Source organism: Aspergillus aculeatinus (genome assembly GCF_003184765.1).
Source record: "Aspergillus aculeatinus CBS 121060 unplaced genomic scaffold BO66scaffold_58, whole genome shotgun sequence".
Lineage (NCBI taxonomy): Eukaryota > Fungi > Ascomycota > Eurotiomycetes > Eurotiales > Aspergillaceae > Aspergillus > Aspergillus aculeatinus.
Window position 1 is genome coordinate 163819 of NW_020291527.1, and position 24511 is coordinate 188329.

At 53.3% G+C, this 24511-nt stretch overlaps 6 protein-coding genes across 6 annotated transcripts; 1 reads left to right on the top strand and 5 right to left on the bottom strand.

The window, feature by feature from the left end:
* Window positions 1-387: 387 nt before the first annotated feature.
* On the top strand, window positions 388-2983 carry BO66DRAFT_382862 (MFS general substrate transporter). The gene is made up of 3 exons (XM_025646030.1): window positions 388-972; window positions 1043-1964; window positions 2033-2983. Exons 1-3 carry the CDS (start codon window positions 707-709, stop codon window positions 2696-2698), a joined length of 1854 nt encoding a protein of 617 aa, XP_025499606.1. The 5' UTR covers window positions 388-706; the 3' UTR covers window positions 2699-2983.
* A 50-nt stretch (window positions 2984-3033) lies between these two features.
* Window positions 3034-5386, bottom strand: BO66DRAFT_395181 (uncharacterized protein). Its single transcript, XM_025648160.1, has 2 exons — window positions 3412-5386; window positions 3034-3303 (listed from the first exon to the last, which is right to left on the bottom strand). The coding sequence occupies exons 1-2, from the start codon at window positions 5377-5379 to the stop codon at window positions 3193-3195; spliced, it is 2079 nt and encodes a 692-aa protein (XP_025499607.1). The 5' UTR covers window positions 5380-5386; the 3' UTR covers window positions 3034-3192.
* A 169-nt stretch (window positions 5387-5555) lies between these two features.
* Window positions 5556-7315, bottom strand: BO66DRAFT_358386 (GDP-Man:Man(1)GlcNAc(2)-PP-dolichol alpha-1,3-mannosyltransferase). The gene is made up of 2 exons (XM_025644931.1): window positions 6319-7315; window positions 5556-6230 (listed from the first exon to the last, which is right to left on the bottom strand). The coding sequence occupies exons 1-2, from the start codon at window positions 7193-7195 to the stop codon at window positions 5623-5625; spliced, it is 1485 nt and encodes a 494-aa protein (XP_025499608.1). The 5' UTR covers window positions 7196-7315; the 3' UTR covers window positions 5556-5622.
* Window positions 7316-7913: 598 nt separating this feature from the next.
* On the bottom strand, window positions 7914-13039 carry BO66DRAFT_405286 (kinesin family protein; the record flags this gene model as incomplete). Its single annotated transcript, XM_025648967.1, has 3 exons — window positions 7914-12503; window positions 12560-12735; window positions 12790-13039. The coding sequence occupies 3 exons, from the start codon at window positions 13037-13039 to the stop codon at window positions 7914-7916; spliced, it is 5016 nt and encodes a 1671-aa protein (XP_025499609.1).
* A 5357-nt stretch (window positions 13040-18396) lies between these two features.
* BO66DRAFT_423308 (MATE family efflux transporter) lies at window positions 18397-20342 on the bottom strand (the record flags this gene model as incomplete). Its single annotated transcript, XM_025650101.1, has 3 exons — window positions 18397-19325; window positions 19386-19897; window positions 20290-20342. The coding sequence occupies 3 exons, from the start codon at window positions 20340-20342 to the stop codon at window positions 18397-18399; spliced, it is 1494 nt and encodes a 497-aa protein (XP_025499610.1).
* A 780-nt stretch (window positions 20343-21122) lies between these two features.
* Window positions 21123-23819, bottom strand: BO66DRAFT_197467 (uncharacterized protein). The gene is made up of 2 exons (XM_025642501.1): window positions 23754-23819; window positions 21123-23651 (listed from the first exon to the last, which is right to left on the bottom strand). Exon 2 carries the CDS (start codon window positions 23609-23611, stop codon window positions 21209-21211), a length of 2403 nt encoding a protein of 800 aa, XP_025499611.1. The 5' UTR covers window positions 23612-23651; window positions 23754-23819; the 3' UTR covers window positions 21123-21208.
* Window positions 23820-24511: the final 692 nt, after the last annotated feature.

Sequence of the window (24511 nt, forward strand, 5' to 3'; positions counted from 1 at the left end):
GGTTGCTCCTTTCTTGGACATGTTTTACTGCTCTATACCTCCTGGGAGTAGGTGCACAGCTCTGGGGTTTCTAATTGTGGTTTTTTTTTTGTTTCTGTTTAAATCAGTTTGACAGGGTAATATTCGAGACTTGTGGTACTTGTGTACATACATATGGGCGCAGTAGCTAGACAAGAACTCATAATTCACACTCTACGTTAGGACTTCCTCTTTTTAAGGCTAGACTATAGGCTGGCCAGGCGAGGCAAGGTGGTTGTGCAAGGGGGAGATTGGATTGATGAATGATGCAATCACGTGCTCTGGCGATAAGGCGGCGCGGACCTTATCTAATCGCGTATCATTCCTCGGGTTGGCTTCCCCTTCCTTCGACTCTCAACACTCCACACTCCCTCCCCGACAGCTTAGCTCCTGTTTCGGTAATTCCATTTTCAACCCATGAGAGTTCAAGCCTGCATTGATTTCCATTCTCTAACTCTGGTACAGTAGCAATCTCTGGTCGTCTGTCAGCTTCAGCTGTCCAGACGCTCTTCGACGAGCTCTTGCTAAACCACTCTCGGTCCTTTCCTCGGATGACGATAGTCCGCCTCCACCTGAGGAGTCACACTCGCATCCACGCCTTGGTGTCTGGCTTGCTGCTTCAAACCTGTCATTCCCCCTTTTGAGTCCTAGAACTTCTAAAGAAAGAAGTTGAAGCACGACACGCAGCATGACAGAATCCAATGGCCAAACCGTCTCGACCATCGACAAGCGAGACTTCGACTCTCACCGTCCTCTGTTAGATGGGTTCGATGCCGGCGGTGACGCGGAGGAGCACGGAGCTATCCGGTCCCGACCAGTATCAAGACTCGCCGCGGCCAACGACGAGGACGGGCTGCTGAACGATGTGGTCGAAGAGATCCTCGAACGCGATCGCAAGAAGATGGCCAGGGAAGTCGTCCGTGTTGGCAGCTTCGCCTGGGGAGTGATTACCTGGTAAGGTCTAATCGTTGTTTAACGCGACCGTCTGCGGAGCTCTGGCTAATAAGCTATCAATCACTATCAGTCTGGGAGCTGGAAGCATCACGGCTTTTTCTCTCTATGGTCCCCTTCTGCTGACTCGCCTTCATTACACCCAGCTTCGGGTCAACGCGGTCTCGATCGCCGCGGAGGTCTCGATGTACCTCCCTGTTCCCCTGTTTGGGTACCTCTGCGACCGATACTCTCCGTCTCCTCTGGCTTTGCTCTCCGGGATCGTGTTCGGGGTCGGCTACCTGCTGGCTGCCTTTGCCTACCGGAGCGGACCGCCGCCGGATGCCGGTGGCCAAGGCTGGCCCTTCTGGGTGATGATTGTGGCTTTCATCGCCATTGGCACCGCCACCAGCTGCATGTATCTGGCTGCCGTGACGACATGCGCGAAGAATTTCGGCCGCGGCAAGCACAAGGGGATCATGCTGGCCGTTCCGATTGCCGGGTTTGGGCTTAGTGGCATGTGGCAGAGTCAAGTGGGAACATACTTTCTCTATGAACGCAACGAGGATGGCAGCCGTGGCGATGTTGATGTGTACAGGTATTTTGTCTTCCTCGCTCTGCTGTTGCTTTGCATCGGCGTCGTCGGTACGTTCGCCCTGAAGATCGTGGAGGAAGATGAGGAGAAATTCATCGATGACGCGGTGGAGGAACTCGAGAGGAGCGGGCTCCTCGAAGAAAGTGAGTTCTTCCGATCGAGAGATGAGGTCCGATCGGCGTACGGGACATTCTCACAGGCAGACGATGTGGGCGACTCGGACGAGGAACGCACACTTGTGCGGTCGGAAGAGGAGCTGGAAGCAGCAAGACTGGACAAGCAGAGGGAAGAAGAGGAACGCAGGAAGAAAAATTGGCTTTTGAACTACGAGACCAAGGTTTTTCTTGCAGACCGGTCCATGTGGTGGCTTGCAGCGGGCTTCTTCTTGGTTACTGGACCTGGCGAGGCCTACATCAACAACGTATGCACTTTCCTTGCCGCACGAAACAAACCTAATCTGGCATGCAATACATACTCACGTCTCTCCAGCTGGGCACAATTGTACAAACCCTAACCCCCATCTCCACCCTCCCCAATGCCCCGTCCCCCGCGGGCCTCCCCTCCACGCACGTCACCACCGTCGCCTTGACCTCGACGATCGCCCGACTGCTCACCGGCTCACTCTCCGACTTCTTCGCCCCGCACGCCCGTCACCTGTTGCCCGGAGGCAACCCGGACATCAATCGGCCGGCGTCCCCAACGGACCCCCGCAACCGAGTCACCTTCACCCGCCTTGCGTTCCTTCTCCCCTCCGCGTTCCTCCTCTCCCTGGGCTACCTCCTCCTCGCCTCCCCGCTGCCCCTCGACTATCCGGCCCTCACCCACATCACGACCGCCCTGGTCGGCCTCGGCTACGGCAGCGCCTTCTCCCTCGTGCCCATCATCATCTCCGTGGTCTGGGGCGTGGAGAACTTCGGCACGAACTGGGGCATCGTCGCGATGGTCCCCGCCGCCGGCGCCGCGGCCTGGGGCCTGATCTACTCGCGCAGCTATCAGGACGCCACGGACGGCGGGAGCGGCACGGCCGACGGCCAGTGTCACGGCTGGTCGTGCTACGGGCTCTGGGCGGTGGGATGCACCGTGAGCGTCTGGGTGGCCATCGGAGCCTGGTTGGTGGCCTGGCGCCATTGGCGGAGACGGGGGGTTGTAGTTTGATTTTGAGGGACGGACTATTGCCGTCTACCTTACCATCTGGCTTTCGGTTTGTTTGGTTCTGGAAAGCGCTGATCTTTGGGGTATATTGACCTCTTTGGTATATTTGGTATATAGACCGGGGTTTTCTCTTTGTTTGACTTTGGTGTTGTCATTTTTGGAACTCTTGTGTCCAGCCGGGCCACATGCATACTGAGCATACATAGCCTTGTGTCAATTCTGGGGTTGTTGATTTCTTGCCCAAGGATCTGAATTAATTTGTCACTCTAGCTCATGACTTATGGCATCTATTCGCTTTTGGTTTTGTAACAAATCATTGGAAGAACCATTCATTGTCCATGCAAACGCCACGCCAACTAGACAGGGAGATCTGACAATAATACTAAGAATACCCTGGTCTAGAGGGTACAGTACACCACAAAGGGAAACCACCCAACTACTAAGGCACCCCCTCGACCGAGCCCTACCGAGCCCTACCTGGCTAGTTGGACACCGTCTCAAACATCCGTAGACGAAGGCTCCATCCCCATAAACACCTTATACAACCGCCGACTCGCCGCGGGCCCAATGCGCGAATCCGTAAGGGCGCCGTTCTTATTCGCGGATTTCTGCAAACCATCCGGGAACATTAGCCTCAACCTCGGTCTCCGACTCAACACTCCCACAGACAGCCCCATCCACCACACCATGGAAACAGAGGGCTGAAAAAAACATACCTTGACATCCTCCAACAGCCCGGGCCCCTCGCGACGCATCCCGCGCACCAGATCCAGCACGCTCGGGTACCGCTCGGCGATGCCGTAGGCCATACTGGCGGTGATGCGGTTGACCTCCTGCAGCATCTTGACGAAGGTGTCGGAGCGGTTCTCGCCGGGTTTGACCTGCCCGACGTCCATGCAGAAGGCCGAGTCGTTGACGGCCATACGCTCGCGCCGGTAGGGGACTGTCGAGATGTGCTCGGTGAAGTTCTTGATCCACTCGGCCGAGTCGGCGGGCGCGGCTGTGTGATGGATCAGGCAGGCGTGGGTGACTTGGAGGTCGAGGAGGGCGTCTTCGATCGTGTCGTCGTCGATGGGCGGGGTGGTTTCGGGTTTGTTGGTGGGTTGTTGGGATTTCTTGCGGGTGCGGCGGGTGGTTGCTGTGTTGGTCGGGTCGGTGGATGATGCTGCTGCTGTTGCTGCTGCAGCCTCGTCGTACTGGCGACGGACTGCGGCTACGTAGGCTTTGTTGCGGGAGTTTTTATTCTTGCGCAGCCAGATGGTCAGGCCTTCAATCAGGTAGATCGGGGTGCGGTTGGGGTAGGCGGATTTCAGCGTATGGATGTGTTGCTCTAGGGTTGTTGTATCGGTTTCTGGCGAGGCAGACGACGACGACGACGACGACAAGACCATGTCGACGAACTCCTGCGCCGGCACGAGACAGAGCACATGCTCGTCCTCGTCGCGGACGTGCGGCGCACAGGGTTCCCAGTACCCGAGGGCTTCGTTGTAGGTCGCTTTGACCTTGCGGCGCCATCTCGCGACGTTGGGGATCGCACTGGCGAAGAATGATAGCTCCACACCGAGATGCTTCATGACTTCCGTCGTCTGGTTACCGACGCTTGTCCCTTCGAACGTCGAGGCGAGGTCGATCAGCATCTCCGGCGTCGACTCCTTCTTCGTTACTTTCAGCTTGTTGACCTCCGCGATGTCGGCGGCAAGCTGTTTCTCCCGGGCTTTCTCGTCCTTGAGTTTCTGCTTGCGCTCTTTCTCCCGCTGCCGCTCCTGTTCGCGTTGCGCCTTGGCCGCCTCCCGTTCCCGGGCTTTGGCGTCCTTCTCTGCGCTGGTGCGTGTGGCGGTGGTGGTTTTGCGCTGGGATTTGCCCCGGGCGGTAGCGGCTGGCTCATCCATCTCGTCGTCGTCTTCAATGATATCCTCCGCGGCTCGATCTTTCTTGCGTCGTCGGCTTGCTGTCGTTGTGGTGGACGTACTTCCCGTGGCATCGCCGCCTTGTGGTCGCTCGAGGTTGGCGAGTAGAGCCGCCGTACGACTAGAGAATGCGCCAGTCGTCGGTGGAGGTCTCGGACGTTCGAGAAGCTCGTTGATGTCGGGGAATTGGATCTGGTCGCTGAAGTTCTCGATGTTCTCTCGGTGGTTATGTGACCCAGCCGTGGGCAATCGCTCGTGATCATTGTGATCATCGACGTCGATCGCGATAGCATCTGTGGTACGGGGAGAAGGTCTCTGTGCAGCGAGAGTAGTGTCCTTGGGTTCTGGGGCAGATGACGTGAAGATAATCGGATCTGATTCTCCATTCCAGACTGGGAGTTTCGGAAGGGTGGGGCTGGGGACGGGGCCGGGACCGGGACATGGACCTGGACCTGGACCCGGGCCTTCGGATGATAAGATCACATCTTCGTCGGAGAATAGGAACAGATTGTTCCTGGGCTTGGGGAGGGATGGCTGCCGGAATCGCGGAGGCGGAGGAGGAGGAAGTGCTTCATGGCTCAGACGTCGACGCTTGGCTGGGTTGTCAAGGTCGAGATCGTCCTCCCATGTGAAAGCGGAGAGGTCGACGTCGTCGGCGAAGGATGCGGCGCCGGGCGGAGTGGAGTGGGCGCGTCTTGCAGAGGAAAGTTCGTGTCGGTCTACTGGAGGAAGAGGGGGAGGAGGCGTCGAGGAGAGAAGACTGATGACCTCTGGCATTGTGTCGCGTTCTGAGATAGAGTGGGCGAGAAACAGCCAACGACGATTGCGGAGGATAAGAGATCCAAGGCCGGCGGCACGTGTCGCGACGTCACGTCCGCTGCGCGCAGTCACGTGAATCTATATTCATTACCAGTACGGAGTATATGGGAAAAAGCATCGGCCATGTGACCAATGCGCAAACAAATTCTAATATACTGTACATTGCAAAAAGGGTATTAGATTAGCAAAGCAAAGTCAAAGTCAAAGCAACCTGAGAAGCACGGTAACCAAGACGGCAAAGACAACGCCCAGGATAGCCAGAAACACCAGGATCTGCTGGAACCCACTGAATGGCGGCCTTTCCTTGCGGAGCATGTCGTTGATCTCTTGCTCCAATTTCTCGCCCATCGCAGTGAGCGAGAACTCGCTCTCGACCCGTTTCTTAGCCACAACCGACATGCGATCCAACTCCGCTGGGTCCATCTCGTAGAGCACCTTATCCATGACCGCCGTCCACTCGGCGTCGTTCTTTGCATCGCGAAGCCAGCCGGTCTCGCCCTCGACAATCGTCTCGCGGGGGCCACCAGTATTTGACGCGAGGACGGGGACCCCCGCGCGCATGGCCTCGACCGGCACGATGCCGAAATGCTCGTTGACGGGCGTGTAGAGGAGCAGCTTGGACTGCAGCAGGAGGGTATCGCGGAAGGCCGTGGGCACTGAGAGCAAGAAGAGCACGTCGATCGAGTCCGGGACGGAGAGCGCCGAGACGACCGTCCTCGCCGTGGCAGTCTGCAATCCCAGACTCGTCGCCAGCTGATCCAACTCCTTATGGTACTGCACATTCTCCTGAACGCGGTTATCGTAACCACCTACATCAAATCCCATTCCACATTAGCCCACCGCCCCTCGCCGAGTAACAGTAAGAGTCAAAAAAAAAAAAGGAAACCCAGAACTCACCAGCAATAACCAACCTGGTCTCCAGCCTCTTCTCCGCGCCCAGCCCATGATACGCCCGGATCGCGAGCGCCATATCCTTCTTCCTCTCGAACCGATTAACACTCAGCAAGATCTTCTTCCCACCCCACAACCTTTCTTCTCCCTGCATCTTGTCCCCAACCTTCTCCCCCTTGTCCGCGGTGTCCACACAAGGATAAACAACACTCAACTCCCCGAGCGTCTCCGCCCCAAAGACCCCCGTAATCACCCCCCTCGTGAACCGCGAATTGGCCACGACTTTATCCGCCGCACTCATCGCCCACCCCTCGAACCAATCGAACGGCGCCCGGTACAGCGTCTTCACCGCCCGCAACAATCCGCCACTCTCATCCCTCCAGGCGAGCAACTGATCCGGAAAATGGCAGTAGAAGAGAATGCGTTGCTTGCTGCTGCTGCTGCTGCTGCTGCTTCCGCTCCCCCTCCTCCTCCTGCTCCTCGTCGCACCCCAAGTCTTCAGGATCGGAACGCAGGCGGGGACTTGATCTACGATGAAGATCTCCTCCTCCTCGACTTCCTGCGTGTCGGGGTCGTCGTCTAGAGCCTCCCCCAGTAGCGACAGAGTCAAGTGCACCTGGCGCGCAATGGCCATGAGGACGTGGAACCGGCCGCCGAGGTGCGCGGGGAAGATCGTGTTGCCGCGGACGCGCACGTCGAGGGTCCCGTCGCGGGCCTCCTCGAAGCAGTGCGACTTGTCGCGGTGGGAGGTGTAGACCGTGACGCGGTGGCCGCGGTTCTGGAGGGCCAGGGCCACGTCGAGGATCAGACGTTCGGCGCCGCCTATGCCGAGGTCCGGGTGGATGATGGTGATTTTAGGGAGGCGGGGGCTTGGGGAAGACATTGTGGAATCGTGGTGAGCCCTACAGGAAGGGCAATTACCAGTAGGGAGAGTTTTGGCTGGCTAAGAAGGAACGGAGAAGAGAAGGGCCATTTCATGCGCAATGGGAAGGGAGAATCTTTGTATAGCTTTGGTGTTAGGGGAAGAAGAGTACACGCGGCCACTATCGGGCCAGTTGATAAGCTGATTAGCTTGTGTCATGTGATGATAACGGTTGCCGGTGATATCACAGATGAAATAGTGTGTATTTCGCTGCATGGCCATTTCAACCATGCATGCACTTACGTACACCTTGCAGGCTAACGTGGATCGAGAAGGTGAAGTCAGAACCGCAAGATCTATAATTTCTAGCTCATTTCGCTATGAACAGCTATGCTAGACAACTAAACCAACATGCTCACTCGATGCATGTGTAAGGTGTAATGACAGGGTAGTCGAGAAATGTACAATAACAGGCCATACAGGTCAAGGTCATAAGGTGAAATTCATAAAACACAAGGTGAATGAAAGAGAAGAATACCGCGCAAGAACAACACAAAAGTAGTGAGGTGTGGAATACACAGAGAGGAAGCGAAAAGAGTATCGACCATGTCCAAAATCAGAGGGAGTCGACGTGGAATTCATCATGGTACAGTAGAAGGCTAAATTCGTATCTGGCAGGGGTGCAGGGATAAGGATAAGCAAGCAAACAGAGAACCTCCCACAAAAATGAGTACTTTATTCAGAAGCAATTGAGCGTGCTCTTCTTTTTCTTCTTGTTGAGCGCATTCATGCGCTCTTCAAGCTGCGCTCTGGCGGCTTCCGCCTCCCGCCGAGCGTTTCTCTCCTCCTCAACAGCTTGAAGAGAAAGACGCTGTGAGGTGCGCTCCTTACGCAAAGTCGTGAGCTCCTCCTCCAGTTGCCAGGCCTTCTTCTTCCAATTGTCGCAATCGGTCTTGACCTTGTTACTCTGGGCTTCTAGATCGCCAAGAGCTTCTTCCAACGTGGCCGTAAGTTGTTTTTCGGCGTTCAAGTGTTTCTCAATGGTACGAATGCGCGCCTCTTGGTCTTCAACAATTTGCGTGCTGACCAACTCTTTGCTGGTATGCCGCGAGCTTGGCGGAGAGATACTGCCAGTTCCGTTGGTTGCGGCTGCGATGTTGGGAAGTGGTGGCAGAGGAATTGCTGGAGGTGGAGAAGGAAGGGAGGCTGCCGAGGAGCTCTTGCGAAGGTTAGATGTGATCGAGCTGCTGCGATCGTGAGAGCTATCGTGATTCTTGAGTTGCAGCTCAAGTTGCTCAATCCGCAAACGGTAAGTTTCAATCTCCGTCTCGTAAGTAGCAATCTTGACCTTGGCATCCTCCAGAGCTTGGTCGCGCTCTTGTTGGATCACGGAAAGGCGGTTGTTGTGTTGATCGAAGCTGTTTGTGATCTGCTCCTCGAGCTCCTCAACAAGACGGACACTCCGCTCCTTTTCTTCTTGAACTTCTGCAAGAAGCGCCTCCTTTTTCTTCACCTGTTCTTCCTTCTGCAGAAGAGTATCCTCCAAAGTGGCCACCAGCAGAGCAAGCTCATTTACCTTGGCGTCTTTAGCCGCGTTAGTTCGAGTAAGCTCGTCGAGACGGCCAGCTTCGCTGCTCTTGTCGTCTAATTGCTTGCGCAAATCATTATTCGAATCCATAAGCTCCGCGTATTTGTCAGAGAAGTGCTGCTTTTGCATCAAAACATCCTGAATCTGGTCCGCGAGGTTGTCAGCCGTAACATCGGAGTTCAACAATCGCGAAACCGATTGCATCAAGGTCGTCAATTCGTCGCGTGATGCCATGATCTCAGATCTCAGTTTTTCCATGGCTTGCTCATGGTCGGCGTTCATATCCGTGAAACGTGTCTCATACTCAGCCTGCATGGCGGCTCTTGCGCGAGACTCCAACTCCTCTTTCTCTCGTCTGTGAGTCTCGTGCAGAGACTCAAGATCCTTCTTGTAAGTCTCAGAGAGTGATCTGTGGGTCTCAATTTCTTTCTCCAATTCAGCCATGCGGGACTGATGCATCTCTGCCTCATTGCCATCGTTATCTTTAGCGGTCTGGAGGTCTGTCAACTGCTGCTGGGCTTCACCATATGATTTCTCTAGCGACGCGATCTTCTCAAGGTTGATGGTAGCTGTAGATTGGTGTTCCTCGATAACGCGTTTTAGCTTACTGACAGTTTCTTCTTGTTGCGCTCTTTCGCTTTCCAGCTCTCTTGCAGCAGCCTCTTTGGAAGCGGATGCTTCACCTGCAGCAGCTTGTTCGGTACGCATTGCGTCCAAAGAAGCCAGAGCAGTATCAAGCTCTGCTAAAGTTGCACTAAGCTGCTCTTCCGATGACTGCAGAGATTGAACAGCATTTTGATGTTTGTTCTTCCACTCGAAGAGTTCGCCGTTCAAGGAATTGATCTTCCGATCTTGTTCCTCGGCACCGGCATCGTAAGCCTTAGCGGCTTCTTCTTGAGTTTTGAGGAGACCCTTGAGCTCTTCAATTTCAGACAGCAGCAACTTCTCCCTAGCCTCGTGCGCTTCTCTCATTTCAGTGATAATATTCTCTTGTTGAACAACCTGATCACGCAGCTGAGACACGAGACCCATGTCCACCTGAGATGCACCGCCCTGTAAGCTAGATCTCTCTCGAGTGAGTCCGCTGATGATCGTGGACTTCATTTCCATCTCCTTCTTGACACTCTGATTTTCAGCTTCGAGCGCCTGGATACGCTCCATGCGATTATACAGTTCGTGCATAGCAGAATCGAGGTGGACCTCAAAGTTTTGCATGGTATCAGGACGAGACTCGAATTCCTCAGAGGCAATGTTACGTAGCGCGGCCAGAGATCTCTGTGCACGATCAACACTGCCAATCAGGCTCTGGCTTGTCTTACGTCGGATCACAGGGGACTTGAAGCCCGGTGTTGTTGGCGGCGATGACGACTTGGGTTTCTGCAGTTCGGCCTTGAGAGTGTCAATGAGGCTGAGTGTTTGTTCATGTTCAGCCTGCAGCTGTGCATACTTCTGCGTCATGATGCTAACACCTTCTTGGTGCTCAGAGAGCAGACGACGCATCTGCTCAACCTCCTGAGCTCTGGCTTCATCGACCTCAGAGATACGAGCGCTGTTTGGGACCTCCTGCTCAGTCAATTGCTCGTTTGTATTAGATGGTTCGTGCGAAGCAGCAGGCTCCCCGGCCAAGGATAACTCCGATGAGAGTGATTGCGAGAAGGAACGTTGTGTTCCAACTTTCGACTCGGGGATCTTCGCATCGTCTAAAAAAGATACCGGACGTGAAGACGCAGTGGGTGATAGAAGGTTCCGTAGGTCCGATCCGGGATGGCGTGCTTCATCTGCAGCATCCTGTTGAAGCTCAGCAAGGGCCTTCATGGCAGCCTCGTACTTAGACTCGAGTAATTCATAGTCATTAAGAGTGGTCTCGTGCTGCAAGCGCAAGTCGAAAAGCTCTTGTGTTACCGTTTCAAGTTTGTCGGCAACAACCTTCGACTGAGTAGGGCTGGGAGACCGGCTTTGCGTATCCGCAGCTTCAGGTTGAAGGTGGTTTGTTGCATTTTCTAAGGTCTTCAAGTCGCGCTCGTCTTCTTCAGCGACCGACTGCGCATCGACTTGAGTCTCGTCCGCAAGTGTAGGCACTGATTCGCTCAGTCCTTCATCGGATTCCGGAATAGCGGTCTCGGCAGCTTCAGTCAATACATCAAGCGAAGTTGCGCGCAAGCGAGGGTTGTAGGCGCCCTTGGTAGGAACACTGGAAACGTGCTCAAACTCGTCACTGAGCTCGTCCTCCTTCTGAGTGCCGTTTTGTTGAACATGATCGAGCTCATAAAGAAGGTTATCTAGCTTCCCTAAGCTTCTCTGGCGCTCGACGACGTGCTCGAGTCGCTCCAGCTCTCTCTGCATCAGCTCCATGTCTTGATCCGCCTCAGCCAAGCGCTCTTCCAGAGTGGAAATGTATTCCTCACAGTTGGCTTCACTTTCACGAGCACGGCTGAGTTCTTTGCGCAACTCTGACACCATGGCCTCCTGCTTCTCTTCGCCAGACGATTGTCCATCGAGCTTTGATTCCAGTTCGTGCAGATACGCTTCCGTGCTACCCTCACGATCTAAAAGTTTCTGAATGCGGGACTGTAACTGTGAGTTAACAGTCTCGACATATGCACATTTAGTCTCGCGTTCAAGGAGAGTGCTTTCCGTCGTGGAGAGAGAAGACCGGGTGTTCGACAAAGAGGTTTCAAGGCTTTGTATAGTTTTCTCGTATTCGAGAACAACCTGCTCAATAGACTCTGCAAATGATTGAGATCTCTTGAGTCTCTCCACTGAGCTTTTGCCGACAACACCAGCAATGTCGTTTGGATCTGTTTCAGCGCCCCTTTCAGAATCCCGGGCCAGCTCTGAGATAAGCTTGGCATGACGTTGGCTGAGCGCATTGTAGCTCTCTTGAACATCCAGCAGATGATTTTGAAGTTCAATTTCCCTCTCATTCTGGCGCTCCGTTCGTTCAGCTGGGGCGACGCTTCGCCGGTCCGCCTCTTCTGCATTACGTAACTGTTGACGCAAAAATGCCACCTCCGCCTTCAGTCGCTCAATAACCGCATGCTTGTCAGAATCATCGTTGACCTGTTGGATGCGCGGTTTGCTCTGAATTGCTCTAGCTCGCTGCGCGTACTGAACGGTGTTGAGCGTTTCACTCAGGTGGAATTCTGGGGGAGTCACGCAGGCAATCATGTATGTATAAGCATTTCCACCGAGCGAGTCCTGGAGCAGCCGGGTAAGTTTTGAATCGCGGTAAGAAACGTGTGAGCCCGCTTGGCGAGACGAAAGCTGAGAGATAACTTTGCCGAGTGCAGCAAGCCCGGCATTGATCGAGATACCTTCCCTAGCCCGTTCACCCGATGCTCCGGTGTTCTTCAACCTCTCACTTCCTGCCAGATCAACAAAGTGAAGCTTGCTATCAACTGTGATGGTGTGATCCGATCCAGGTGTCATATCTACCGGCATGGACATTCGTTTGTCTTTAGGTGACACGATTCCGTTCGAAGATTTCCGCTGGACCAGATTCAAGCTGAATACGGCGTGCGAACGCGAGGATTTTGCATTGATGGCAGTCGAGTCAGTCTGTCGAATCGAGGATCCGAAGCTCAAGGCGCCCATCAAATCTTCCACCGAATTGATATTCACCTGGTGTAAACCAGTGAGGATAATCCGGCCTTTGGTATCCTCACGGATAGTGACCGCGCTGCGATCACTGAAGGGCGTATTGTCAGGAAGGAGCAAATCTCTCAATTGTTCATTATAGATCTGAGCAAGTCAGTGGGGGGCGGCTCAACTACTGGTAGGATGACTGAGGCTCTTACCTCAACATAAGAGGCCTTAAGCTGCCAATTCTTCTCGACGCTCGCTTTCCCAAAACTAGAAGTGGATCCGACCGAGTAACGAGCTGGAGTGCGAAGACCGGATGAACTGTGACGATTATGCTTGGGCGGGCCGTCTAGTTTCTCGAAAAGAAGTTGCGCGGCACGAGGAATGATTCCTGAACATGTCAGTATTCACCGCACCGTACATTGCCAAAGCATGTGATACTCACCCATGGATTTCGGGTCGTGTTGTTCAGTAGGTCCCGAGGTTCCCATGGTGTAAGACTTTCCCGCGCCCGACTGTCCGTATGCCAGGATGGAGACATTGTAACCCTGCAAGAAAGAAGTCACACTGTCGCTTAGATATTCCCAGATCCCGTCCTGATCAACCGCCTCGGAGAACACGCGATCGAAAACGAAGAGCTTGCGGCCCTGAGGAACATCTACTGCAAGACTAGTCGGGTTGATGACATGAACCATGGGCCGCTGGAAGCGTTGTGGAACCAGTTCATAGTTGGGGTCGTCTGGTTTTAAAGCAGGTCGAACACGGACGGCTATATTCGCGTCAGCATGCAGAACACAAGGGCGGAAACGCATCCTGGAGTTCGCTGCTTGGATGCGATCATTGCGATATGCCACAGCGATCACAGCTCGGCCAACAGACCCATAAGCTGCATAAGGGAGGGCAGATGAACGCACCAACTTTGACGGCCGTTTTTCCATCTTCATCCGAAGCTCGACTTCCTCCACCATGTTTACTGCTAGTACTGAGGCGACTGTTGCTTCTTTGAGTACGCATGATGGTGCCAAATGCTCGTTGGGGCGCACTTGACGGCGAACCTGGCGGCGTGCCCGTCATGGCCTTTGTAAGAGGACGTTAATGTGGTCGGTCGGGCAGACAAATCGAGGGTGTGTGAGAAAGTGTTACTGGTCGGTCATGGAACGGACAGAAGCGTCATCGGCGGTGATTCGCTGGTTGTTGAGGTCTGGGGGGGGTAATTAATTATTACTTCGGAGAGGAATCGCGTGAGTTGGCGGCCGGCGACAATCTGCGACATTAACAAGTCCTCTCTTTGCAAGACTGCTGCAACAACAAATACCTTTTTCACGGGATATACACAGTCAGAAAATCTCAATTGGCGGTAGGAGGGAAAAATGAGACAGCCAATTCCAACTGGGGGTGGGCTGCAGTAGGAATAAAGGAAGTGAGGGAACAAACAAATGCAAAGGAATGATTGCGGTCACTATTTCCAGCCCGAGCGCATATAGTGTGGCTGTTCCGAAAGAAGCAGACTGCTTTTGCGGGAGGGTGGAGGGAGGGGGGGTGGAAGAGTAGGAGGGAGGAGGAGAAGAAGAAGAAGAAGGAGGGGAGACAAGGAGTGACAGGTTTGAAGCTGCAGTGAAGAAGAAGAGGAAGAAGAAGAAGAAGAAGGCAAACTCCTAGGGTGCCAAAGGACACCCAGGAAGGAAAAGATGTAGCAACACTCGGAGCGGAAACACTCCTGAATGACCGGTAAAGTTAATTGGTGGCATCAAGGTTGAAGCGAATTGGGGCTGGGGAGGACGGAGCCTAGAGACTGGAGACTGGGAGTGTGAGGGAGGGGAGGAGGGGGGTTGGACCGAGTAAGAAAGTGGAGTGCGCGAAGGGTAAAGAGTCAGGAATCGTCACTAAATTCAAAAAGGAGGTTAGTAGTACACTACTGGGTATACTAACTCAGAGGGTTCATTTTCATGAACCGTGAACCATGATTGATGTTGAAACAGTCTAGAAAAGAGACAAAGGTAAAAATAGAGAGAAGAGAGAAGAGGAAGCCGGAGAAGAATGAGAAAACAGATCGAAAACTCGATGACTGATGAAATTCTGACCTCTTCCCCCCTTTGGAATGTTGGATACCCGTCAAGTTGTTATTGTTGTTGTTGCTGTTGTTGCTGTTGTAACCTGCTGAATGAACGATGATGATGATAAGTTAATGATGGTGATGGCATTAATGCACTCGGACCTTTTTTTTTTCGTCAGGTACGGTCGCTCAACACTCCATGGGTACTAGCTCTAAAGTTACGAGGCCAGGGGGAGACAAACCCACACCAATCGAGGTCCAGAACATTGGGAAACTCGGGACTATCTTCATTTTTGCAGGTGTCTATCGGTCTATCGCTTCGGTTTATCAATCTATCATGCCAACGTTGATGATGTCGACAGTGCAAGTACAGTACAAAGCACATCTCACATACTCTTTTTTTTCCCGGGATAGTTCAGACCAGTCCAGAGACTCTTCCCAATCCATCCATTACAATCAATACTTTTACATGTGCCGGATTGCCGGCAACCGCAGTTCCACGGTTCGCGGCGGATGGAAATCCATCCAGGCACCCGACAGCCCGGTCTTAACAGATGGATAACTGTGAGTTGCGATGGAGCCTTTGAATGTGTCCGACCCAATCGTTCTTGTTCCGGTCTTGCTTGATGTTTCAGGTTTTAGAATGCGATGAAAGTACGACGACCATCGCTGCCTTCCACGTACACCCCCCAATTTTCGACGCACACGGAGACAGACCGACACAGATCACTGACTTTCTCTTTCTGCGCTCAAGCAGAACCATGATTGCTCGACGCAAGGAAAAGCATGGACGGGAAGACACCTTAGAAGCCAGTTCAGCTGCCAGTGTAAACAACCTTATCCAATCTCGCTATCGACAACCTGCATGCTCCTGTCACACCATGTCAGTCCAGTGTCAAACTTCGACTCTAAGAATAAACTACTGGAGTCCACTGGATGCTGAAACACGCTGGCCCTGCGAACTCAGGAACCACACGGCAACCGGGTACTGACAGCAGATTTGTTTTGTTTCTTACGCGCAACCCACGGCCAGCCACTAATCAAGCAGAAATGAAGAGCGACGGCCGACTAGAGGCTCCTGTGCCTATCTAGGCCGAATTAAAATTGCACGGGCATGGCCGCCCAGCACGCACATACACTCTAGTCATGTAAAGGAAGACGCTTGACGTCGACTGGCGCATCTGAAGGCCGCTGCTCTACGGCTGCGGGTCAGTCTCTCCATTACATATGGTGCCATGATGAAGCACAACGAGGGACCATCCATGCCTGATTGGAGCAAAGCTGTCAACCGGCAAGTGGGACAGTAGGTTAGCCGCGGCTATGAGGCTAGGCAGTCAATGAAGTCCATGAACAGGCCCAGTGGATTGCGGCATCGTCGGCGTCATCTTAGCAAAATGAACTTACAAGCCTTGAAAGTCTCTCTTAATTACCTTTTGAGTCCTTCGTCCTAGATGGGACATAGTGGTCAAACTTGGCTGCAGCCGCGCGGGATGCCAGTCGCCTATTAGGTGAGAATTGATTGCGACGGCTCAATGATAGCAATCCACATTGATTGACCAGGGTATGGCCCACCGAGTCGAAACCCCGACTCAATTCGAGAAACAGTCGAACGTGGAAAGGCGAACTGGAGCATGGATCATGGGGGTTGCATTAGTTCCTCCCCCACTTATGTATCGACCAAGTAGTAATCTATTCTGTTCTCTCTGCGATCGATGACTGGCTAGATAACCCCTGGTTGCATGACCAAATATCCTCTGCTCTTAGAAACCCAACTCAGTCGCAATATTGAAACAATTATTAGGGGACTGTTAGGGATTCATAAGCAGGATTAAATTAATTAGATAAGTCACTTTGGCAGAGAAAGGAGGTAATTAATCTGTGGAAATGTCACGCGTATGATAGCTGGATAGCTGGACGGGAAGAGACTCCTGTTCAAATGCACAATTCCCAACAACAAGAACAAATTACTCGTACGAGTCGAGATAGAATCAAGGAACCAAGGAACCGAGAAGACGAAAAGGCGACCCTTGATCCAAAATTAGGACCACTTCGATCCAACCGTTGACCGTTAAGCCCCTCAAGCCCTGCCAGGTTATCAGCACGGGCACCTTTTCAGATATTGCGAGCTTGAAGGGGGGTGGGGGGGGGCAAATACTGATGAGTGACCCCAGCCTCAGCCCAACCAAGGCGAACCAAGCCTTCGCAAGATCCGCTTTGCATTTCTCCTCCCATAGCCGTGGCCCAGACATATCTCGAAATTGCTTATTTTTGATAGAGAATCACCGACAAATGCATGTTCTTTGGCACATTTCCATTCGCAGCAATTAGTGACAGCCCCCGGCTATCTACCTTAGTGCTGTCCAAATCTCGCTTGAGTTTGACTTGCCCCCCCTGAACCTTCTCCGCGACCCTCCTCTTTATCTGCCCAGCCGGCCGATCTTCGACCAGTCCGGCAATGGCCCAGAAAATCACTACGGGAAAAGATTGTCTCCGGATCTGGAGAGGGAGGGAGCATATCCACACGTGTCAGTGAGATGGGTATGTTCCATGGGTTCCTGCCAGCCTGGGCTCCAGACCGGGGTGGCGCTTGCGTTTCAGCAACAGTGCCAACTCCACCTCTATCTAGTAGCCGATCCATTGACAACGCCGACGAACGCTCACATACCACCAACATGAACTACAACAAAGTCACAGGCTGGCAACCGGCCTATACGCCTGTCGCACAGGCCGACCGGTTACAGCACTCCATACAAACCCAAATATCCCCATCATCCGAGATCTAGACCCTCACCTCTCAAACAGTTCAACTACACATATCGAACTTAGCCTCCTCCCGACCGATCCAACCTGCAAGGATACATCTCGACCTATAGATCCCATCCACCCCCAAAAAAGTATTATACTCCCTTCCCGCGAATCCGCAGCCTCCCTGCGCACGTCAACCATCCACCGCGGACGGGACGACCGGCAGCAAGGGCGGGCCCAATCTCCCTTTCACCCAGGTCTCTAAAGATAAACTCCATGCAAGGATGCATAACATGTGAACCTCAGAGCCTACGAGTGAGAACCTTGCGGGGAGCAGCCAGAGGCAAAGATACAACACCCTCTCGCCCAATCCTGCACCTTGCGACTATTGACCGTTGGACTGATCGCGCAAAAAGTCTAGGAAGTGAAGTATGCAGCCACATCGTCAGATCGGATCTGCCTGTCATTCATGACAAAAAGAAAATACTCCTGCGATCGTCGTCGGGGCGTTCGCTGAGCCTGGACCTGGACCTGACCTGACCTCTTCCGATCCAGCAGTGGATGATCTCCCATCTTATCTATTGTCGTCATATGTGGCGTTTTGCCCTTGTATGCAAGGGGGCGATGTGATACATTGCTATCCGCATTATGGGGTGGGTCACCCGCTTGTTCGTTCTATGTACCGTAGAAACGACATGTCGAAGTGGAGGTGTACATCCTTTCGCGAATGTAGATTATCTACTGGAAAGAGACTGCAGTCTGTAGTGGTGGGATTACTGGAGCCTGGGACGGAATGATATAGTAAGTAAACTTGGAGAGTGTGGAAGGCGGCCGGAAGAGGAAGCTCGTCATATGGGCCCGGGCCTACATCCTCGTCGACCCGACCCAAACATACACTTCTTCTCATAGTCTGAGTACCTAAATGTTGATTTGCCTACACCCAAGCTCAAGACTAAAGAGATCATACCGCATCTGAAATGAGAACAAAGTTTGCCTCCAGTCCAGATCCGTCCTGCATTCGTCTCATGCACGAGTAATTGTTCGAACTTGGCTCTGCCTCTACAATCCTCCTCGACATCGGGCCCTTCTGGTTTGTTGGCAACCTCGATGATGCTTTCTATGGAAGGATTTGATGGTTCTCAAGTACTCAAACCTCGAATTAGAAATTTAGGCAAGCTGATCTTGAACTTCTCCTCAAAAATAGCAGGATAGGAGCCCAACCTCATACCTCATCGAAATGCATCTCCAGTCAGATCACACACCCACAGCAATACCCTCAGCAACTCCCTGACAGTCTCCCTGTTTATCAGCATCAACCCGCAGGAATGCCTTATCGACCTCCCTGTCCCAGTCACTCAGAGCCACAATCGTCCACTCCAGCGCGCCAACCAGATACAGAGCAACGCACTGCCCAACCCAGAGACCCTGAATCCCCCAGCCATGGAAGGCCAACCAGATCCCCAATGGTAGCGCACCACCATAATAGCTGACCAGATTGACCAACGCGCCCACATGCTGTCGCCCCATGCCCCGAAGACTGCCCCCACAGCTCCCATTCAGACCATCTGCGATCTGAAACAGCGCCACCCACGGCAGGACGTCGGCCGTAAGCGCCACCACCCGTGCATCGGAGTTGGCAATCTTGGCGAAGTCGTGACGAGTGCCCATCAGCATCACCAGCACCATCCCTCCCAGCACCATGCTCAGACAAGCGGCTGCGTTGGCTGCCCGGGACGCTCCCGCGGCATCTCGCGAGCCCAACCGATTCCCGATCCGCGCAGAGGCGGCGACACCGACCCCGAAGGGGATGGTGTTGAGGATCTGGTCCGCGGTCATGATGACACTTTGCGCGGCCAGGGGAATAGTCCCGAGTCGACCAGCGGCCAGGGCCACAATCTCGAAAGCCCACCACTCCGTGCCCACCTGCACGACTCCCAGGAGGGCCAAGCGCGCAAACGTCCCCAGGTTGCGGAGGGCTTCGCGCGACAAGCCGCCCCAGCATTCGGCCCCCGCAACGTAGCGGGTATACAGGGCCAGCAGCCCGAAAGACACCCAGTACGAGACGCCCGTGGCGATCGGGGCGCCCAGCAGCCCCAGACGAAGCGTGGAAGAGCAGAAAAGGTTGAGGCAGAGATTGCACGGCACCGTGATCAACAAGACATAGGTTCCCGGACGCATCAAGCCTACTCGAATAGGTTAACCTCCATATTCCTTTGTACGTAACAACAAGAGTTCCACACGACCTTGCGCCTGAAGATACTTCTTCATCAACTCAAAGTATATATACCCCAGCCCCCCGGGAATCAAGCAAGTCAAGAACCGGGCACTATCCCTCGACAGCTGGGGCTGCTGCCCCAGCAGGAGAAAGACGGGCTCTGCGCAAGCCCACAGCCCCGCAACCGGGAGGTAGAACAGGCCGAGCACGAGGAACCCGCGCTGCAACAGGACCCCCAGATCGTGTTTGTTCGCGCTCGCGGTGAACGCCGACGACGCCAGCGTGTCCAGCGCCGTCGTGCCCCCGAGCGCGATCATCCACCCGGTGACCGCGGCGAACATGAACGAGAAAGCCGCCGTGGCGAGATCCTCGGGCGACGTGCGTCCCACGATTAGGATCGAGGTCGCCTGCAGGCTGTTCTGGAGAGCGTAGGCAAGGATCACGGGGATGGAGTCTCTCGCCAGTTGGAAGACCTCGCCGAGGAAGGTCGGGAGGACATACCGTCCGTCCTGCTCGTGGGAGGGGCATGCGGTGGGAGCGCTCGGGAGCAGAACAGACGTCTCGTCGGGCGGCGGACAAGCTTCACGGAAGCGGTGTTCGTGCCTGCCGGATGATGCTTTGGAAGCGCCGCACATGCTCGATTGTAGATGCTGCGTCGGAGGAGAATGATGTTGGTGATTTCCAGACATCGCAGACAGTGGTGGTGCCGCCAGAATATAAGACCCTTCTAGAGATCTCGGAAGGACTGACTAGATGGACGGCCTACACGAGCCGTGTAACCTCGTTAACCTTATTTTCTTGATATCAAAGCGTAGATCTCAGTCACTGCCAGGTATAACCCAAGTGATACGTTGCTCAAGGCAGGCAGCGACGAGGTCGGCCGTCCATCTCATCCTCCAGATCCTCTGAGAAGCCAGAAGCAAGGGATGTACCGCGATGCAGCAACAACCCCTCCAACTAGACCTGTCCCCCGAGCCTTGCCCATGTCGGCCAGACGAGCTAGATTGTCGAGAGCAAATTAAAAGGCACAGGCATGGCAGATCCCCAATATGTCTGTTACTTGGCGCGGGCATGTAGACGAGACGAGGACGCAAACTAAAACTCCCGAGGATCGAGAGCTAGGTAGTATCTAAAAGAGATGATAGCTTAAACCCCGGAAATGAAGGATCGAGAGATCGAGATGGAAGCCGATAGGCAGTAGCTCCACTAGCCTTACCCTCACATACTCTCTCATGTCCCGTGTTGTCACTGTCCTAGAGTCACAATATTGCGTGGCTGCAGCGGGACGTAGGACCCATTTCAAAACCAGTCCTGCTGGTTGAGATACGCTGTACTTTCGGATAGTAAGGAGTTTGTCGGGAACAGCTTGCACTTTCGGTAAATAACCTAGCAAGACAAGTGATCGACACTGAGAATGACTTTGAGCGGAAGATTATCTTGCATATAGTCGAAAAAATACTAGCATACTGGTCTCTTGATTTGAAAGAAAATCAACTGGTAAGTGGCTATGTAAGAACAACAACAATCAGTTCAAATGATATGCATGACTTCGCCGGATGGTATCTACTGCAAACAGCTCGCTTGGAATCGACCAACCCTGAGCTCGAAAGAAAAGGAAGAATGACGCCATTTGCACCTTATCAAAGAAAACATAAACTCAAAAATCAGGACCCCAGCTGATTCTGTCCCAAATGCGCCTCAGTCTATTGGTCGTGTCCATGCATATTGAAAGAGAACGCCTGCAGGAATGGAGACATATGACGTTAAAATGTCACAGAAGGAAGAAGAGAGGTGGAAGTACCAGTAACGGGAAGGAGACAAGAAGAAAAAGGTAGAAAGTAGCATAGTGGACTACTTCTTGCCGAACAACTTCACCCGATAAATACATGTGTTATCGGCCCCCCAATTGTTCTTCGCACGTATAACGACCTTGTCCACGCGGATCTCTGGGTCATCAATCACAGCATCAAGGATGAAACGTTGCGCATGCTGGTCCGAGTTGATGTCATAAGTCCATCTTCCAACACGATAGAAAGCTGGTCCGAGCCGCTCATCATACTGGCCCCAGTAGGCTTCTTCCGATTCGCCGGGATAGGCCAGCTTGAGTGCATGCATTACGGGCTCATGTAAGACGAAACGCTCATCATTGAACAAGTCGTCCTGCCCGGCAGGATTATTGGGGCGAGGCGTCAGTTTGGCTTGGGCCTTGAGGTATTCACCCCACGACTGTTCAGGATAAACCAAGGTGTCGTTCTTAACACGGCGGAATCGGACCCAGAGCTCCATGTCTCGGGGAGCAAGTCCAGGGTTCAGCGCCGCTGCTTTGGGGACGTGCTCGACAACAATTTCTTCAGGGACGATTCGGTAGCCAAGAAGAACACCAACTTGTGTCATCCCGTCGCGCAGGACGCTGCACCAGCAGTCTCCAATATCTTCCCACGCTGTCGCGACGGACAACGGGGGTTGCGGGCGGCGAAAATTTTCTTCCAGGAAGTAAGACAATTTTCTCCTGAAACCGATCTGCTGCGTCACAGTTGGACTCGTTTTGTGCGGGTCAATTATAATCCCAAGTGGTACAGCTAGAAAATTAGTTTTCGGAATGTACGTGCCAAGAAGTGTCCCAGTGGATACACCTTTTGTCGGCTGTGCTCGAATGTCGGCTTTGACTGTTTTGATGTCCCTCGATAGAGTTGATACTTGTGAACCTAGTTTGGACATCTGTGCGCTGAGACTGCTGATCGCATCTAGGCCTGTTCCGTTCAATGGTCTATAATACCGAGGTTGACCGAATGGAATCATTCCGCCCAGGTAGTTAGAACTAGTCAGGACCATTATCGCCAGTGCCAACAGCGCAATGATTCGACCAACAGCGGATAGTTTCTCACGCGTAGAATGTCCGATATCAGGCCATTCATTGAAAAGCGACGGCCGGATGAGCGCTGGCTGCTCCCTAGCAGATGCCCCGTCCGTGTGAAAGTGAGGAATGTCATTTTTGGTAGGGGCTGACGGTTGGGTGACAGGGGAGTCCTCTCTAAGGAACTCTGGTTGTGGTTCCCATTCGGGCTCCGGTGTAGTTTCCAACGCACCTTCCTCAAACACTGGCGAGAGAGAAGGCGACTTCGCGGGCGTTGGTACCTTTGGTGGGAGCGACGACTTTTTAGGCGTTGGTGCCTTCTGGGGTAGCGGCGACCTTTTGAGCGACGGGGCCTTCGATGGTGCTCTCTGAGGAGATGAATGTCGAAGAGGCGAAGGTGACTTTTCAGGTGAAGGTGACTTTGAAAGTGAGAGAGACCTCCAAGGCGATGACGATCTATCTAGTGATGGTGATTTCGGAGGTGAAGCCGACTTTGACGGTGACGGTGACCTCTCCGGAGAAGGCGCCTTCTGGGCTACCACCGATTTCAGCGGGTGAAGGGGCTTCACAGGAGGTGATTTTAATGGTGATGATTTGTACTGAGAAAGTCTTGAGTCCGGTTCCTCCTCTTCATGAATAGTCGACACATCTTTGACGAATGCCATTCCAGAGACCCGGCGAGGAGGGGCAGTTATATTCTTGCCATCGGACAATGTCCGCCGCAAGTCGTCATCATGAATATCTCGCTCGATCGAGTATGAAATCACGGACTCATTGTCAAGTCCAGACGAGCTGCTCAATGGCGGCTCGTCATGCGCTGGAACTCCCGAGCGCAACAAAGGCGACGGGTATAGCTTATCAGCAGGTACATGGGGATATCGAGATTCTGGGACAGGGTCCAGTGCGGGGCTTGAGGTTGTCGATATAGTATGCGGAATCGGAGGGGTAGGAGTTGCAGTAGATTGATCGTTTGGGTGGTAGCCATTGATAGGACTGGGGGATCTTGTCGCATCGCGGAGTGATTCGAGCAGCTGCGTTTGGTCAGGAGTTGGCTCGCGGCGTGTTCTTCGTATTGGTGACACATTAGCCGACGAGGATCTTCGTCGGCGACTACGATCCGCAGTCGACGCACTTTCCTTTTGCTCCCGGTCTTTCGCATCCTCGATACCCTTCTCGATCTGGCCGGCCATTTCAACCAAATCCATGTGAGGGTTGAGGACCAGCTGCCGAGGAAGGAGCGGCGTTTCAGCCGAGCCATATGCAAATGATTGTCTAGTAGGAAGGTTGGGCAAGGCTTGTGTTCGACTGTCCGACATCAATTGGTGTTGAAAGTATGAAAGAGCGCCCTCAGCGCGAGGGGTTGACCCGTTCTGCCTGACGGTACCGCGTCTGGGAGGCATTTTGATTTATCTCGAAAGACCGTATCGAAATGTCTGTGTTCTTAATATTCAGGATTAGCTTCCTCCCTGGAAGTGCACTGGGTTTGGGTTGAACCCGTGTGGGAGATTAGGTCCGAAGAAGTGAGAGCGTCGCTCTACTCACCCCGTAGATTCCGTGTTGAATGCAACTCTCCGCAACCTCGGAAGAAATGTTGACGAATGCGCAGGCAGCCTCGACGAGAACCGGAAAGGGGAAAGACAAGAAGTAATTTCAAAGCACAGATAGGAATCTTTGCCGAGGGAAGGTTTGAGTCATAAGTCTGCACAAGGTGAACGATGCGAGTTGGGCTTGAGAAGATGCGGCGAGGGCGACTTAATGAAGCCCGAGAGATGGTTCGGAGGAAGGTGGGTGAGAACAAAGTGACAAAAGAGTCCTTTGTTCGGAGACAACCTATGTTGAATATAATCGAAGTAGATTTTGAGTTGCCATGCGACACAAAGAAAGCGATTAGTAGGCTTGTCCTGACAGCCTCAAGGAGATCGTTCTGTCCTCATCCGAGAAGAAGGGCCAGAGACGACGGAGGCAGTAGGACGCGCCGGTTTCACAGTTCAAACGTCTGTTGCTGCGGGGTTGGCGGCACCTATATGATTCAGTGGGGTATGGAATGATTTGCGCATGAAAAAGACGCGTAACGCAAGTCAGAATTGGCTGGAAATGTGCCGTTATAGAAGAAGGATGCGAAGGAGATGTTGGAGCAACGATGAGGAAGGGAACTGGACCAAGTGGAATAGAGGAGGGATGTTAATATTACAGATACGAAGGTAGTACACATTTAATTGCCTGTTCGGGAATGGTTGTTACCACGGTGTCCGCGCTTTACAGTGCACCGAGTATACAGAACGAATATCATGACCACGAGC